This window comes from Schistocerca gregaria, chromosome 4, assembly GCF_023897955.1.
Source record: "Schistocerca gregaria isolate iqSchGreg1 chromosome 4, iqSchGreg1.2, whole genome shotgun sequence".
Classification (NCBI taxonomy): Eukaryota; Metazoa; Arthropoda; class Insecta; order Orthoptera; family Acrididae; genus Schistocerca; species Schistocerca gregaria.
In genome coordinates, this window is record NC_064923.1 from 550,895,000 (window position 1) to 550,914,303 (window position 19,304).

General features: G+C 43.6%; 1 protein-coding gene across 1 annotated transcript in view; it reads left to right on the top strand.

Annotated features, from left to right (window-relative positions):
- Window positions 1-19,304, top strand: part of LOC126268003 (thymus-specific serine protease-like) — a 182,069-nt gene that overhangs the window by 41,009 nt on the left and 121,756 nt on the right. Inside the window, exon 2 of the mRNA XM_049973379.1 lies at window positions 4,533-4,769. Coding sequence (XP_049829336.1) covers window positions 4,533-4,769 — 237 coding nt within the window. The remainder of the gene's footprint in view (window positions 1-4,532; window positions 4,770-19,304) is intronic.

Below are 19,304 nucleotides of genomic sequence, written 5' to 3' on the forward strand. Positions count from 1 at the left end.
TGTAGGCGATGGATGGAAGAGCACACACTTCCTCTTGCTACCGCGCTCTCTTCATCAAATCTCTCTTCACTTCTCACTAGTCTGCTAAGCTCACTGACTCCTCGAAATTTTCCTCTTTTCGACGCTGCCGGATTTGCAATGCTGCCCAGTGACTGATCGTCGTTTCGTGACCGTGTCTCCCAGTGCACGCTGGAAGTTTTATGCTGTGAGACTTGAGAATTGGCGTCTCTCACGTTTTCGCTGTCAAGGCTATTCCCGGTGGTGGTTGCATCTTGCTCAGATGTTTTCCTGCATTCTTTAGTTGCTGTGGAATCAGTTGTACAACACTTCTTTGTAACAGTTATCTCTGCGTGAAGCCTTGACACTCTCATGTTTGTTCTTCGTCTAAGAATCTGCTGGTGTTCGTGATTCATAGCAACCTCCTTACTGAGCAGAAAACCTTTTCTCTCAAACAGTTCTTTATTCCCACACGCGCCTCTCTCTGCGAAGTCTTATCAATCTGTGTCTACACTCCGGGAAATTTCCAAGAATCATTGCCTGTCGAAGTCGCAGGGTCCAAACGATGCATATCGAACGTGCGATTGTAAATCTATCATGCGACTCTGGTGGCGGGCGTTATGAGTATGTTTACGGTGGCCACTACAACGACAAAAGAAGAGCGTTAAAAATACTTGTAATTACAAATTACTTACCTTACTCGCCGTCGGTGTTGTCGTCACGTGAAAGTCTATGTGATGTGTACGCTACGGGAACAGTTGTATAGTTCGTCTCTTTGTCCTGGACGTCCTTCTCTTTTAATGGAAGACTTCACAGATTTCCAAAGCCGCTCGATGTTCTGCGTAGCCATACCGGGGTTATCAGAAGACGCCAACTCCACAGAGTGGTTGACGAAATCGTGATCGAATGCTTCTGCTTTGAGTGTCTGAAACCCGTCTGTAATGACCTTACTACCAGGCAGTATGAAGTGCTTTATGAGACGCACGAAAGTGACCTTGTCTGTGGACAGTACTGTGACAACAAAACACTTCTGGGATTCTCGTTCCATCCCACCGAATACCCAGATGTGATCAATTTCACTCTTTGAAGGTCTTCCTCTCTGCTTTTTCCTTCTTGCTACGTGAGATTCGTCCACTTCAACAACTTTGCTCGGCCCACCAGTAGGTACACTGTCGTTCGTCACTACCACGTAACACGCTTATCTCCGAAACCAGAAATAGTCGCACACGGTAATAGCAGACAAATCAGTTTCCGATGCTGTTACTTGCAAGGTGCAGTCTCGAATCCAGCAATCCAGAATCCACAATGAAATTGTAACAGTGTTTCAGCATCGAAACTCTTCTTACAAAGTTTTACACACTTCGCACCACCACAGTCTACGCGGTCCCTCCTTTCCTCGTCCGGTAATACCCCATTTGCGGCAAAAAGTGAAAGCATGGAATTAGATTTTTCCGTGTGAGAGAATCCGCACAAGAAACGTCAAGAACACCAGACATCCCACTCACTACCGACGTAAATCGTCTGAGTTTCCACAGCGACTCGCAAATAATTCGTGGAAGTATGTAACTTAGAGCAACTAACGACGGAAAACAGACAAAAATGACGATCACAAATAATTGATCATAACGCCCGCCACCAGTCGCATGTTCGATTTACAATCACACGTTCGATATGTATCGTTTGGAACTTGCAACTTCGATAGGCAATCAAAATGGTTCAAATGGCTCTGAGCACTATGGAACTTAACTTCTGAGGTCATCAGTCCCCTAGAACGTAGAACTACTTAAACCTAACTAACCTAAAGACATCACACACATCCATGCCCAAGGCAGGATTCGAACCTGCAACCGTAGCGGTCTCGCGGTTCCAGACTGTAGCGCCAGAACCTCTCGGCCACCCCGGCCGGCTGACCGGCTGATAGGCAATCATTCTAGGAAATCACCCACTCCGTCCCAGCGTTTGTAGGGGTGCATGAAATCTCGACACGTTCTCGCTTTTTAAATCAGCTGATGGCTGTTGCCAGGCGTGAGTTCACACGGTTACACGTGCGCATTTTTGACGCTTTCGTTTCTCTGTTCTATCATAGTGCCCACAGGAGTGAACAGTTACCTGTACATTTCAAATTGCCCACCAGGCTCTTCGCAATACGTCCATTTCTTAAACGAATGGAGGGTATCCGGCAGCCTATTCCACACCTGTCTGCAAAATGCTTCTCTGGCTCTCTCCCTATGAGGTCCGATTTCCCCCTCGTCCTGCACCGCTGGCGCTGTGAATCGGTGAAAGTGGTCACGAGCATAGATACTACAGTATTATCGTATAAATTCACCAGTTGCAATGCCAGAAGACTATAGTTAAATGCAGAAATATTTCTAGATGATGCATTATTGGTGCAGGGACTGACATTTGACCCTTAACGTATAAAAAATTAAACATATTGCTCATTAGATATGGGAAACACTGAGAAGAGGAAAAGCCAGGGTGAAAGAACATGTGTTAAGACATCAGAGAATACCTTACATAGTACTAGAGGGAGCCGAAGAGGTAAAAACTCTAGAGAAAGACGGAGATAGGAATATATCGAGCAAATAATTCGGGACGTTACGTGTAAGTGCCAAACTGTGATACAGACGTTGACACAGGAGAGGAATTCGTGGCAAGCCACGTAAAACCAGTCAGAAGAATCTACATGTACATCTACATCTACATGGATACTCAACAAATCACATTCAAGTGCCTGGCAGAGAGTTCATCGAATCACCTTCACAATTCTCTACTATCCCAATCTCGTGTAGCGGGCGGAAAGAAAGTACACCTATATCTATCCGTACGAGCTCCGATTTCTCTTATTTTATCATGGTGATCGTTTCTCCCTATGTAGGTCGGCGTCAACAAAATGTTTTCGCAAAGTTGGTGTTTGGAATTTTGTAAGAAGAATCCGCCGCTACGAAGAACATCTTTGTTTTAATTATGTCCACCCCAAATCCTGTATCATTTCACTGGCACACTCCCGTGTTTCACGATAGTACACAACGTGCTGCCCTTCTTTGAACTTTTTCTATGCGCTCCAGCGATTATATATGGTAACGATCCCACACCGCGCAGCAGTATTCTAAAAGAGGACGGACAAGCGTAATGTATGCAGTCTTCTTAGCAGATCTGTTACATTTTCTAAATGTCCTGCCAATAAAACGCAGTCTTTAGTTAGTCTTCCCCACAACATTTTCTGTGTGTTCCTTCCAATTTCAGTTGTTGATAATTGTAATTCCTTGGTATTTAGTTGAATTTACGGCCTTTAGATTTGGCTAATTTATCCCGAAATCGAAGCTTAACGGATTCGTTTTAGCACTCATGTGGATGACCTCACACTTTCAACAATCAAAGAAGTAAAAATTATGCGCAAGTAAGCGAGTAGATTCATTGTTTTGGATTACGTTATTGATGAAGACTGGATGGAAACAGTAACAACCTTAAAACACCTAGGAGTAACTCTTAGGGAGCGACCCAAAGTTAAATGTCCGCATGAAACAAATTGTATGAAAAGTATATGCCAGGGTGACATTCGTTGGAAGGGTCTTAAGAAACTGTAATTCTCCCACGAAGAAAGTGACTCATAAAACACTTCGTACATCCATAATTGACATGGAGGACAGTGGGACGTCAGCACGTATAAATTTAAATTAAAAATGCAGAAATTCCTCCAGTTGTATTTAAGGTGTCGATTTTATTTGGGCAACTAGTTTCAACGTTGTAACAACGTTATCTTCGGCCCATACACTTGTTGACGTCAACTGCGTGCAGCTGATACTAGAAGTCAGTGGTGAGATATGGACGGAGACGGAGACGGAGCAGGTCCATGTCTCACCACTGACTTCTAGTATCAGCCTCACGCAGTTGACGTCAACAAGTGTATGGGCCTGAAGATAACGTTGTTACAACGTTGAAACTAGTTGCCAAAATAAAATCGACACCTTAAATACAACAGGAGGAATTTCTGCATTTTTAATATAAAACACTTGTTCCACTCATTCTTGAGTATCGTTCATCTGTTTGGGAACCTTACCAAGTAGCATTGACACAAGAGACAGAGAAGATCCAGCGAAGAACGGGAAGTTTCGTCAAGGGATCGTTTAATCGGCGCGACAGCGGTACGGAGATCCTGTATAAACTCCCGTGGCAGTCTTTATAAGAGAGGCGATTGTAACACGTAGAGTGCTGCTGTTGAAAGTCCGGGAGTGTACATTAGAAGATGAATCGACAAACATGTTACTTCCTCCCGCGTACGTTACGTGAAATCACCACGACCACAAAAAGAGAGAAATTAAAACTCATACGGAAATTTATCAAAAGTGATTCTTTCCGTGCACCATCCGGGAATGAAAAATAGGTGAGAAAATGCTGCTGGTACCAAAGTTGCCCACCGCCACGGAGTATAGATGTAGATGTACATGTTTAAGTATTCGCTATTAGTTACGCTGTAGTGGAACACGGGCGAATATATCGGTGGCAGTAAACAGCAGTGGCGCGATGTTCTCCAGATGCGGCGCTGGTTGCTGGTGGCGACTGTGCCGCTGCTGGTGGTGGTGGTGGTGGTGGTGCGTCGGACCGCGGCAGGCAGCGGGCGCAGGGGCGTGACGCCGCTGGGTCTGGCGCTGGCCACCAGGAGACGCCTGCCGCCCCCGCCGCCCGCGGCGCGCGCAGCCACGGGGGAGGCGCTCTGGTTTACGCAGCGCCTCGACCACTTCAACGCCTCCAACAACGACACTTGGACGCAGGTACCACGAGCGTCCTCACTGTATTGGCCAAATTTTGTAGAACACTTGCAACAAATAATTTCCGTTCCCCGCCCGTCAGCTAGTGCTGATTGCTGGTGATGTTCACACGATGGTCGGTGTTTCCTACGAGGATGAGTCAAATGAAAACCTTAATTTTTTTTAAAAATATTGTTTACTGTGCAGAAGTGGTATAAAGCTGTACCACTTTTCAACATAATCTTCCCCCCCCCCCCCAAGCTCAATGCAACTCCTCCAGCTCTTACATAGTGCATAAGTCCCTTTAGAGAAAAATTCTTTTGGTAGTCCGCACAACCACTCATGCACCGCGTGGCGTACCTCTTCATCAGAACGGAACTTCTTTCCTCCCATTGCGTCTCTGAGTGGTCCAAACATATGGAAATCACTTGGGGCAAGGTCTGGTGAGTATGGTGGATGAGTAAGACACTGAAAATGCAGGTCTGTGATTGTTGCAACTGTTGTACGGGCAGTGTTGGGCCTTGCATTGTCATGTTGCAAAAGGACACCTGCTGAGGGCAGTCAAGGTCGCTTTGATTTGATTGCAGGCCGCAGATGATTTTTTAGGAGACATGAGTATAGTGCACTGGTGACAGTGGTCCATCTAGGCATGCCTTTTTCGTCCCAACAGAGAGTCACCATAAACTTCCCTGCTGATGGTTCTGTTCGAAACTTCTTTGGTTTTGGTATGAGGAATGGCGCCATTCCTTGCTCGCTCTCTTCGTTTCCGGTTGGTGGAAGCGAACCCAGGTTTCGTCCCCAGTAACGATTCTTGCAAGGAAGCCACCACCTTCTCGTTCAAAGCGCCGAAGAAGTTCTTCACAAGCATCAACACGTCATTCTCTCATTTCAGGAGTCAGCAGCCGATGCACCCATCTTGCAGGCGCTTTATGAAACTGGAACACATCATGCACAATGTGGTGTGCTGACCCATGACTAATCTGTAAACATGCTGCAATGTCATTCAGTGTCACTCTGCGGTTTTCCTTCACTGTGGCTTCAACTGCTGCAATGTACTGTGGAGTCACAACTCGTTGTGCCTGACCTGGACGAGGAGCATCTTCCACTGAAGTCACACTACTCCATTCGTAGACTTGCTGCTGTGACAAACATCCATCACCGTACTGAACCTTCATTCGTCGATGAACTTCAATAGGTTTCACACCTTCACTATGCAAAAACCGAATAACAGAACGCTGTTCTTCCCTGGTGCAAGTCGCAAGTGGGGTTCCCACCTTTATACTGATACTGCGACGGTATGTGTGCATCTGTACTATGCTGCCACCTACAGGCCATTTTGCACGCTGTTTGTAGCACGCTTACCAACTTACACGATAACTGCGCGAATTTTCGATTTTTTATTACAAATTTAAGGTTTTCATTTGACTCACCCTTTGGGAAAGAAACTGCTACAATTATTGGCAGGCCTACTGAACTGCCTACATTCTGCTCTGAAGGTTCACTGGCAAACGGTCTGCATATTACGTGTGGCATGCAATAACTTATGCAACACATCTTTTTTTCTGAAAGCAGTTCTTCAGGATTCCAATACACTATAATATCCCCCAGTATTCGGCTGCAAAACCCTGTTTTCCAGCATATTATCCGTTCAATGCGACCGCCTTATGCCGCCTTATCGTGAGGACCTGTATACCCGCGTAGTACCACCCTACTGGTCGATGTCGGAATGCCTTGCTGTGTCAATAATCTCCCCATCATCCACATATTGCTTCCTGCAGAGTTCTTCCTTCATTGTGCCGGACACACGAAAATCGGAATATGCGAGATCCCGGCTGTACGGTGGTTGAGGAAGAACAGTTCAGGAAAGTTTTCTGAGCTCCTCTCGGGCACGCAGACTTGTCTGAGACCTTACGTTCTCATCGAAAAGGAGAAGCTCGTTTACATTTTTGTTATGAAGAACTCGATGAATGTGTTTCTTAAGTTTCCTGATGGTAGCGCAATACACGTAGAGCTGATCGTTGCACCGTGAGGGAGAACATAAAGCACAATAGCCTCTTCAGAGTCCCAGAAGACCGTCGCTGAGGATGCGGTTTTGAACTTTTTCTTCTAAAGAGAGTTGATGTGTCGCTACTCCACGGATTGCCGTTTTCTTTGCAGTTCGAAGTGATGAATCCTTGTTTCATCGCCTGTGGCGATATTCGACAAAAAATAGAGTACGATCAGCCTCGTAACGCACAAGCAGTTTCGCACAAATTGGCCTTCGTTACTCTTTATGGTCTTCTATTGGGCGGTAAGGAGACCAGCGGGTACCTCAACTGGTGGGCGAGTGTGTCAGCGTTACCAACAGGCACGTCCAGTTGTGCAACGAGGTCTTTGATTGTGATCTGTCGATCACATCTAATGAGAGTGAACGCCGGCACGTTCGAACACGTCGGAGCCACAGTTTTCTGCATCCGGCCCGCACGCGGAAGATCAGACAGTTTTGCGCGACCTCGTTGCTTTGCTGACTGACAGGTCGCCCAAAGACTCACTGTGCTTTGGTTCACTGCCAGGCCTCCGTAGACATTCTGCAGGCGCCTATGAATATCTTTTATTCTCTGGTTTTCCGCCAAAATAAACTGAATGACAGCCCTCTGTTTAGAACGCACCTCCATTTCATATGCCTTTTTTGAAAGATTTTTTGGAAACATGACGTCCATGTATGGCTGTAAATGGACTCCAGAGAACCAGTCCATTCCGTTTAAACACAGCCCACTGTATTATAAAGTCATCACCAGCTTGCGCAGTGCCTTTTTATGGCTACTTGGGTCCGTGGCTACATGGGACTGCCCACACTCGAACCTTACCATCAGCTCTTACCAACTGAAATCGGGACTCATCTGACCAGGACACGGTTTTTTTTTTTCGATCGTCTGAGAACCAACCGATACGGTCTCGTCTAGTGTCCAAACGATATGGTCAAGAGCCCGGGAGTGGCGTTACAGGCGATGTAGTGCTGTTAGCAAAGGCACTCGCGTCAGTTGTCTACTGCCATTACCCATGATCGCCAAATTTCGGCACCCTATCCTAAAAGATAACTTTGTCGCACCTCCCACATTGATTTCTGCGGTTATTTCACGCAGTGCTGATTGTCTTTTAGCACTGACAACTCTACGCAAACGCCGCTGCTCTTGATCGTTAAGTGAAATCCGTCGGCCACTGCGTTGTTCGTGGTGAGAGGTAATGTCTGGAATTTGGTATTTGCGCACACTCTTGAAGTGTCAATCTCAGAATATTGAATTCTCTAACGATTTCCGAAATGGAATGCCCCATGCGTCTAGCTGCAACTACTATTCCGCCATCAAAGTCTGTTATTCTGAAATTCTTGTCGCGCTCCCAGCCAGATCAAACTGTCATCTGAGCACAATATGTCAGCGATCCACCTGGCCGCCTTCATCAGGTGAGGAAAGCTACTCTGCTCTCACTCATAACTTATTCCACTCGCAAATGACTGCACCTTTATATGCATCGGAAGTACAACAGCGCATGCGCTAGATAGAGTACGCACGCGCTCAATCATTCCTGCTGCCTCCTGGCGCAAAGAGAGTTGCAGCACCTCCTGTGATGAATACTGTTGAAAACGATATATCGTTACAAATGATTATTCATAGCCGGCCGATTCAGATGCCGTTTTTCTTCACATCTGATGAAACAGGATTCCACTTTCTACTTAGCGGGTATCCTTATCACGATTAATTATATTATCCGCTAGTCTGATTTCAACAGATTCTTTCCAAATACAATCCCAGTACTGCGAAGCATTTGCAACTGCTTGTGTCTCATTGTATAGCATCCTGTGCCCCCATGTAAGGCAATGCTCAGCTACCGCAGATTTATCTGGTTGTAATAATCGCGTATGGCGATGATGTTCAATACAACTGTCGTAGACGGTGCGAGTGGTTTGGCCAATGTAAATTTTCCCGCACTCACACGGTGTTTTGTAAACTCCATGCTTCCTCAAACCTAAATCATCTTTGACAGAGCCAAGAAGTGCTCGAATCTTAGCTGGCGGACGAAAAACACATCTGATCTCATATTTCTTTAAAAGTCTACCTATTTTTGCGGAAGACGAAGACATTGTCTTTTTTTGACATTAGTGAAATTGTCCATTGGGAATTTGTATCCCCTGGTAGGATTTTTTTTTTTATTGTTGGAGGTATTGAGACATCTGCGAGGTATGTGTGCAGGAAATGCCGGAACTTTGGGGATCAGGTGACTGGTTCATTCATCATGACAACACCTTCGCCCATGCAGCCGTATGCGCAAGGTCTTGCTGTAATGATTCTCGTCGTCAGTTGTTATGATCTCAGGTGACCAGTGGTAAACAGAAACGTATATTGCAGGTTTGGCAGTGAAGTCGGTGAGGAGCTGGCTGCACAGTCTGTAATAATTAGTAGTCGTGGGTAAAAAATTATATATATTGTATTTGTGTTACAGGCTTCTTCATATGCTGCATACATACGGTATAATTACAAACAGATATCTAGAGAGGCATTACTTATGCCATACTTGTTAGAGGATGCCTCGTATCATCTGAAGGCTATGCTACATTCCTAGTTGACTTCCCGAGCAAGAGTGGACGAGAGCTCGCTAGATACTTGACTCAAGCCGCGGAGCGACACTAGCTGCGCTAGTCGCGTCTCGCGGGTCCAGCGATATCTATTACGGACTGCGTTCGGTATCTGCAACCCCTAACAAGTGTGGTATCGAACGGTGACAGCACATTTGCCCATGACTTTTTCGTATTCCCACATATGAAAAAAACGGTAAAAGGGATGCGGTACAATGATGTGGAAGCAGTAAAAACAGCTTCGGAAAGGGCGCTGGCGATATCAAAGTTGAAGAAGTCCAGGCACGCTTCAGAAAGTAGTAAAAATGACTTGACAAGTGTATCACGTGTAATGGAGAGTACTTTGAAGGTGACCCAAGGGACTCTATAAAAAAAGTGAGAACTTTTGACTGACTTTTAATATTGTTATTGTGAATGGTACAGTATGTCTAATTTTGCATTTAATTAAAATTTACCTTGGTTAGAATGTGTTATTAGTTATGTTCAATAATGTAACGATGAATATAAAAATTAACTACTTTTTTAGTTACTTATTTCGCTTTTTGTCAGAAGTGGGAGTCGAGAGCAATGGCCAGGTTGAGGGTGGTGTAGTGTAGTGGGTGTGTGTGTGTGTGTGTGTGTGTGTGTGTGTGTGTGTGTGTGATGTATCTTTTCTTGGGAGGGGAGGGCGTGGCTGGCTTTCAGAGACGATGTTTATGTGAAAATCTGTTCAGAATGAGGAGGGGAGGGGAGGCAGTGATCGCAAGGCGTGCAGGAGAAGGGAGCAACTTTTTGTGGGCCAATGGGGCGTTTAACTCACACTGTGTGAAGAGTGTAGTTTGGCCTGGAAGTACATCTCTGACTTTCTGGCGGTATTTTTCGTATGACTTTAAATTCACAGTTTCAGTTTACCGTGCACATCAACCATGAGTTTTATTTCATCATTCTTGATGACCAGATGTAGCCCTTTCTTCCACATCCTCATGATGAATGCGCTATCTTGGAAGATGACAAGGGCTGTGTTCACAGGACTGCACGGATATGTTCATGGTTTAGCGAACACTCAGGCATTCTGTCGCATCTCGATCGGCTTGATGCTAATCCCACAGAAAATGTCTGGTACTGTGTGAAACAGAGCATGAGCCATGTCACTCAACATCCATGAGATTTGGTAGCTCTGTTGGATCTAATCATCAGCAAGTAGCCTCAACTGGATGTGGCATTCGTGAAGAAATTTCTGGCCGCATTTCGTGGTCGTGCGGTAGCGTTCTCGCTTCCCACGCCCGGGTTCCCGTGTTCGATTCCCGGCGGGGTCAGGTATTTTCTCTGCCTCGTGATGTTTGAGTGTTGCGTGATGTCCTTAGGTTAGTTAGGTTTAACTAGTTCTAAGTTCTAGGGGACTAATGAACATAGATGTTAAGTCCCATAGTGCTCAGAGCCATTTGAACCAAGAAATTCTTTTCCTTGACGAACTGAGGCCATTATAAAGACTACAGGTGATGTTACGCCATATCTGACTGATTTTTGCGAGTGTGTCTTATTTACTTTTGGTGTACTTACATCCCAATTTAGATTTAAGAGCATATTGTTCAGTTGAAAAGAATGATCGACAATAATTCAATAGATCATTAATACTATTTCTTGGAAGTATCACTTTGTATTAACTTGAATAGTCAATTAGGTATCGCTACGATTCCATCTGGTATGAAGTGCTGAAAGCTAATATCTTTATCAGATAGCTTTTTCACCCTTGAGTCCTTAGTCCGTCTGTACTGTAAGGTAGCAGTGCCTAAGTATATATATTCAAGAATCTCCATGCATTACACGTTTGATGTGCATCTCAGTAGGAGTTTCATCTCTTGGATATATTCAGTACACTGATTAGTGGAAACCTGCCTTACAAGTCGATAGAATAAACAATGAGCTCGAATCTTGCGGTCCAGTCGGACGGTACTCAAGAAGCTCTTTTACTGACTGCCTCTTTAAGACGATACCTTGATATTATAATCTGTTCCACAATTTTTAATGCCCATACCATTACTAGGCTTATATTTTTGCTTATATTTCAAGTGAAATAATAATGTGAACGTTTTTCTGACGATTTATCGACAATGTAACCACTGACAAATACTGTGGCCAGCTTTGCAGCTGTACTCACCAGGAAAGTGAAATACACATCAAATATACACTGATGGACGTTGAAAGTGCTACACCGTGAAGCACCATTCCGACATTTTTCAAATTTTGTGCAGATATTCATCGTATAAAGGGTACTACATTACTTAAATCTCATTGCATTTCTAACTTATCATCTGCATAACTGTGACGTATGAACCCCATTAGACAGGCCACTACTGATGACAAAGATTAATTAAGTTCTCATTCAGGGTAAACGTACCTCACAATCTGCAAGCGCATACATTCTCAGCCTAAAGCGAAATAGAATTTTACATATCTGCTACCTGATACTCTATATTACTACCAGCAGTTATGAAGCCACTCACCATGATCCACGAACATATTGCAAATACAACAGCGTACTTCAGTGGGATATTATATACCGATTTTTCACAAATTCTGAACTTCTGTGTACTCCATATGGTTTGTTTTAATAAAATACTCCAACAAGGTGACAGGCAGTGGATTTTCTAATGGGATTGGTCAGTGCCTAAGGGTGACACCGACCACCTTAAACGGCAATAGATGATAACGTTAAACCTCTGCAAGGAATTCTTGAGAAAGTTGTGACAGTAAGATAGACTAATCGGAACAGAACAATCAAATCGCAGTTCGCTTCCGGGACACTCCAGCAGAGTAATATCAACAGTAATCAGGTGAGTCAGGAACAGACGTTCTCCCAGCACAAAAGCAAGTAGTAACATTACATGTTAATATCGGTCGCAAGTCTAATGAGGCCTTCTTGTGTCAAGGAATCTAAAAAGCGAAGGCAGTGCTAAGGTAAACCTAACCTTGCTTGACACACACACACTGAACTCTGTTCACAGTACAACACAGTAACCTAACCTTGCAGATAAATGTATTACTAACAGGCAAACAAATGGCCAGTGATATAGGAAACAGTAACATATGCCTATCAACAATTATTGTAGTTGTGGTCTTCAGTCCTGAGACTGGTTTGATGCAGCTCTCCATGCTACTCTATCTTGTGCAAGCTTCTTCATCTCCCAGTAATTACTGCAACCTACATCCTTCTGAGTCTGCTTAGTGTAGTCATCTCTTGGTCTCCCTCTACGATTTTTACCCTCCACGCTGCCCTCCAATACTAAATTGGTGATCCCTTGATGCCTCAAAACATGTCCTACCAACCGATCCCTTCTTCTGGTCAAGTTGTGCAACAAACTTCTCTTCTTCCCAATCCTATTCAATACTTCCTCATTAGTTATGTGATCTACCCATCTAATCTTCAGCATTCTTCTGTAGCACCACATTTCGAAAGCTTCTATTCTCTTCTTCTCCAAACTATTTATCGTCCATGTTTCACTTCCATACGTGACTACAATCCATACAAATACTTTCAGAAAAGACTTCCTGACACTTAAATCTATACTCGATGTTAACAAATTTCTCTTCTTCAGAAACGCTTTCCTTGCCATTGTCAGTCTACATTTTAAATCGTCTCTACTTCGACCATCATCAGTTATTTTGCTCCCCAAATAGCAGAACTCCTTTACTACTTTAAGTGTCTCATTTCCTAATCTAATTCCCTCAGCATCACCCGACTTAACTCGACTACATTCCATTATCCTGGTTTTGCTTTTGTTGATGTTCATCTTATATCCTCCTTTCAAAACCCTATCCATTCCGTTCACCTGCTCTTCCAAGTCCTTTGCTGTCTCTGACAGAATTACGATGTCATCGGCGAACCTCAACATTTTTATTTCTTCTACATGGATTATAATACCTACTACGAATTTTTCTTTTGTTTCCTTCACTGCTTGCAAAATATACAGATTGAATAATATCGGGGAGAGACTACAACCCTGTCTCACTCCTTTCCCAACCACTGCTTCCCTTTCATGTCCCTCGACTCTTATAACTGCCATCTGGTTTCTGTACAAATTGTGAATAGCCTTTAGCTCCCAGTATTTCACCCCTGCTACCTTCAGAATTTGAAAGAGAGTATTCCAATCAACATTGTCAATAGCTTTCTCTAAGTCTACAAATGTTAGAAACCTAGGTTTGCCCTTCCTTAATCTAGCTTCTAAGGTAAGTCGTAGGGACAGTATTGCCTCACGTGTTCCAACATTTCTACGGAATCCAAACTGATCTTCCCCGAGGTCGGCTTCTACTAGTTTTTCCATTCGTCTGTAAAGAATTCGCGTTAGTATTTTGCAGCTGTGACTTATTAAACTGATAGTTCGGTAATTTTGACATCTGTCAACACCTGCTTTCTTTGGGATTGGAATTATTATATTCTTCTTGAAGTCTGAGGGTATTTCGGCTGTTTCATACATCTTGCTCACCAGATGGAAGAGTTTTGTCAGGACTGGCTCTCCCAAGGCCGTCAGTAGTTCCAATGGAATGTTGTCTACTCCGGGGGCATTGTTTCGACTCAGGTCTTTCAGTGCTCTGTCAAACTCTTCACGCAGTGTCGTATCTCCCATTTTATCTTCATCTACATCCTCTTCCATTTCCATAATATTGTCCTCAAGTACATCGCCCTTGTGTAGACCCTCTATGTACTCCTTCCACCTTTCTGCTTTCCCTTCTTTGCTTAGAACTAGGTTTCCATCTGAGCTCTTGATGTTCATACAAGTGGTTCTCTTCTCTCCAAAGGCCTCTTTAATTTTCCTGTAGGCAGTATCTACCTTACCCCTAGTGAGATAAGCCTCTACATCCTTACATTTGTCCTCTAACCACCCCTGCTTAGTCATTTTGCACTTCCTGTCGATATCATTTTTGAGACGTCTGTATTCCTTCTTGCCTGCTTCATTTACTGCATTTTTATATTTTCTGCTTTCATCAATTAAATTCAATATTTCTGCTGTTACCCAAGGATTTATACTACCCCTCGTCTTTTTACCTACTTGATCCTCTGCTGCCTTCACTACTTCATCCCTCAAAGCTACCCATTCTTCTTCTACTGTATTTCTTTCCCCCATTCCTGTCAATTGCTCCCTTATGCTCTCCCTGAAACTCTGTGCAACCTCTGGTTCTTTTAGTTTATCCTTGTCCCATCCCCTTAAATTTCCACCTTTTGCAGTTTCTTCAGTTTTAATCTACAGATCATAACTAATAGATTATGGTCAGAGTCCACATCTGCCCCTGGAAATGTCTTACAATTTAAAACCTTGTTCCTCAATCTCTGTCTTACCATTATATAATCTATCTGATACCTTTTAGTATCTCCAGGCTTCTTCCGTGTGTACAGCCTTCTTTTATGATTCTTGAACCAAGTGTTACCTATGATTAAGTTGTGCTCTGTGCAAAATTCTACCAGGCGGCTTCCTCTTTCATTTCTTTGCTCCAGTCCATATTCACCTACTACGTTTCCTTCTCTCCCTTTTCCTACTACTGAATTCCAGTCTCCCATGACTATTAAATTTTCGTCACCCTTCACTATCTGAATAATTTCTTTTATTTGATCATACATTTCTTCAATTTCTTCGTCATCTGCAGAGCTAGTTGGCATATAAACTTGTACTACTGTAGTAGGTGTGGGCTTCGCATCTATCTTGGCCACAATAATGCGTTCACTCTGTCAACAATATATACCTTAAATGAACTAGATGTAACAGTTTATAGAACCAATCTGCAAACACATTTGAAACTAGTAGCTATATTAAACAGGGAAGAGAATACAATGATTCTGATTTACAATGGCCATCTGTTAATGATCATATTCTATAACATCATTGATTAGTATAGGGTCTCTATGCCTGTGCATTAACCAACATCCTTTAGAATAGCTAAGACAGTAAATATTTCTTTCTTAAACTCTGTTTGAAGCAATAAAACAGAATTTTAATCTAACTACACCGGCTCTGAAGAAGACTTTGCTTTGCTTCATTAACTAACTAGCCTAGTACATGACGGCCGTTAAAGTTGAAGAACCATGCTCATTAACAAAACTACACAAGTATGTATGAGAAATTGTAAGTATTCTCATCAATAATAATTAATTAAGTAAAGCACCACAGATTATAGCTCTTTAAATGACAAATGTGCTTTGATAAGCAGTCTTTTATCCCATTCAAAATATAGTTGGCTGTGCTAATGCCAACACAATATTAACTTCAAGTTCTAACACTTTGACATGAAATGAACACCGATAAAACTTTTCAGTTCTGATCAAAATGCATAAACGCAACCACTAATAATCTTTTTCACTTCAGGTCAACTTTTTTATTTTTAGGCAGATTTTCAAGTAAGGCAAATTATTTAAGAAACTGAGTGTAGTTTGATTTAAAAATGAGAATGGAGAGCTTTTCAAACTATAAAACTTAACTTTAAACACTATTACTCCACACATTAGAAAGCAATCACAAATTTTTTTACAGTTGTCGAATAAGTCTTTCTATAATAAATTAGGACAATCGGAATTAAATTCACTAGGATAGCATTCCTCTCCATATTTGTGGCTTGGGACAACCACGGGTGTAAAATAGAGTTTTTACCAATTAGTGGAAGACTGGTGGTACTGGTGGCATAATTTGCAGTGGCTGAAGTCATGGCAGTACTGTTGGCCTCGCCCTATTACAGACCTTCTTCGCATCAGAATTATATTTTTATAGCACCAAAAATCATGCCATGATAATAGTATCACCAAATGCAGCATCCAAAGCCCATAAATACTACTGTTAAGCTCCGCTGGCCTCAAAACGTCAAGAATGTGAGCCACTATGATCCACTACTGCTAGCAAGATGTTAACTGCAGCACTGCTCAGCTCAGACTCCTTACCCGTCACAATGGACAAGTAGCCACTTGCTCACCAACAACACTTTTTCCACTCCACCAGGCTACTTTCGTGGCTGCGGGGTTTCCCCTCATCTTTTACATTCAACCCAACGTTGCCTAACTATGGACCAATTTATTTACAGTACATTATATAACAATCATTCCAGTAGTTATTTAAATACACGAGCACAGTTTAAACAGCACCGTTCAAAAATTCACACAACTGAAATATGTATACATATTCAAAGAATTTCCATGACAGAAACAACACTCTACATAAGCAACACTACAAATTTACACAGAAATATCGATACAGATACAAAATAGGTCGAAAATAGGTATTACATATGCCCCATGGTTCATTGAAGTTCCCTTTTAGGGATGCATCAATGAACCATCAATAACACCTGAATGGTGTCAAGCAGTCAAAGAAATAATCAGTCCAACCAGAGCTGGGCATGGAAAAAAATACATCACAAAACACACATCATTACCAAAAGAAGGCATAAGCAACAATATTCAGTTCTCTACACCTATCATAATTGACTCTTATTTTGTGAAACAATAAACTGAGTAGTAGTCAAAAATTTTTCTGTATTGCCAAGACTATCGAGTATCGTGTTGGAAGCATTCAAAAATTGTGAGTACACATACAAAATATACATCTAACAATATCACAAATTTTTTAACACTGTACGTACATAATTTTGAAGTTAGTAAGCAAGAAACTTTCAATGCTGCTTCTAATAACAGCAGTCCGTTCTTTGATATTTACATAAACATTATTTGAAACAGACAGTCCTTCTTTGATAACCATAGCAAAATGCATACAACACTAACCAAGATAATAATCAAATAATTTTCCTGCTTGCAATAGGATCTGGCAGTCCATGTGACGTTTGTCTGCCCACTTTGAGTTTTATGGCAGTTCGTTTCTGACAAATTTAAACACATAAAACACTCAAAAGGATTTCAGTTTCAAACGCTGCCTCTTACTGAGGTATGGCAGTCCATGTTTGACAACATTTTATCACATTTTCTCACATTTATCAATTGGCTGCCCACTTTGGGTTTCGGCAGTCTATCTTGTTCGGAACCAGTGAGTTGTTGATAACGGCATTTTTGTCATTTTAATTGCATTCTTCATTAACATCAACTCACCACATAGAATCTCAAAGGTAACTAACGCTAACTGTCGCTACGGCGTGTATTTAAAGCAAACCTGATTTTCACCCTCATAGCGGCGCTACTTGCGCCTATCTTATGAGACTGGCGCGAAATCTGAATAAACATCATCTTCCAGATGTATAAACACGACTGTCAACTTCCGTTTATGTCGCACAACGTCTTCTTGGAGCTGAGATTTTTTCCGTCACTATACACATTCTATTCAGTGGAGTACTCAAAGAAGGTTCTTCTCATTATCAGCACTCGTAATTTTGAAGCGACAGAGCTTTTTTAGACGGGATGAGATGTTTAAAAATTGATCTCATGCAACGTCGAACACAGTGAACTTCTTGCACGTATTTAACATGCCAGAATCTGACTACTGTTTAGTGAAATAACAAGGCTAGCCCTGGAAATGTACGCTTGTTGCCCTAAACACTTAATGTCCACAAGTCCATTTCCTATGCTATTCTGAACCGGTCCCATGCACAGATTTCATTCTTGTACAGTACGATAGATCAGCCTCCAAACTATGTAGTGGTAGTAAAAAAATTTTTCACTGAAACGTGAAATATCGGGTTGCTGCGCTAATGCCCTCAATTATGCATGGCTACAGACTCCTGTCGTCTGCATCATCCACCATGTGGTAGTCCGGCAAATACACTCCTGGAAATGGAAAAAAGAACACATTCACACCGGTGTGTCAGACCCACCATACTTGCTCCGGACACTGCGAGAGGGCTGTACAAGCAATGATTACACGCACGGCACAGCGGACACACCAGGAACCGCGGTGTTGGCCGTCGAATGGCGCTAGCTGCGCAGCATTTGTGCACCGCCGCCGTCAGTGTCAGCCAGTTTGCCGTGGCATACGGAGCTCCATCGCAGTCTTTAACACTGGTAGCATGCCGCGACAGCGTGGACGTGAACCGTATGTGCAGCTGACAGACTTTGAGCAAGGGCGTATAGTGTGCATGCGGGAGGCCGGGTGGACGTACCGCCGAATTGCTCAACACGTGGGGCGTGAGGTCTCCACAGTACATCGATGTTGTCACCAGTGGTCGGCGGAAGGTGCACCTGCCCGTCGACCTGGGACCGGACCGCAGCGACGCACGGATGCACGCCAAGACCGTAGGATTCTACGCAGTGCCGTAGGGGAACGCACCGCCACTTCCCAGCAAATTAGGGACACTGTTGCTCCTGGGGTATCGGCGAGGACCATTCGCAACCGTCTCCATGAAGCTGGGCTACGGTCCCGCACACCGTTAGGCCGTCTTCCGCTCACGCCCCAACATCGTGCAGCCCGCCTCCAGTGGTGTCGCGACAGGCGTGAATGGAGGGACGAATGGAAACGTGTCGTCTTCAACGATGAGAGTCGCTTCTGCCTTGGTGCCAATGATGGTCGTATGCGTGTTTGGCGCCGTGCAGGTGAGCGCCACAATAAGGACTGCATACGACCGAGGCACACAGGGCCAACACCCGGCCTCATGGTGTGGGGAGCGATCTTCTACACTGGCCGTACACCTCTGGTGATCGTCGAGGTGACATTGAATAGTGCACGGTACATCCAAACCGTCATCGAACCCATCGTTCTACCATTCCTAGACCGGCAAGGGAACTTGCTGTTCCAACAGGACAATGCACGTCCCCATGTATCCCGTGCCACCCAATGTGCTCTAGAAGGTGTAAGTCAACTACCCTGGCCAGCAAGATGTCCGGATCTGTCCCCCATTGAGCATGTTGAGGACTGGATGAAGTGTCGTCTCACGCGGTCTGCACGTCCAGTACGAACGCTGGTCCAACTGATGCGCCAGGTGGAAATGGCATGGCAAGCCGTTCCACAGGACTACATCCAGCATCTCTACGATCGTCTCCATGGGAGAAT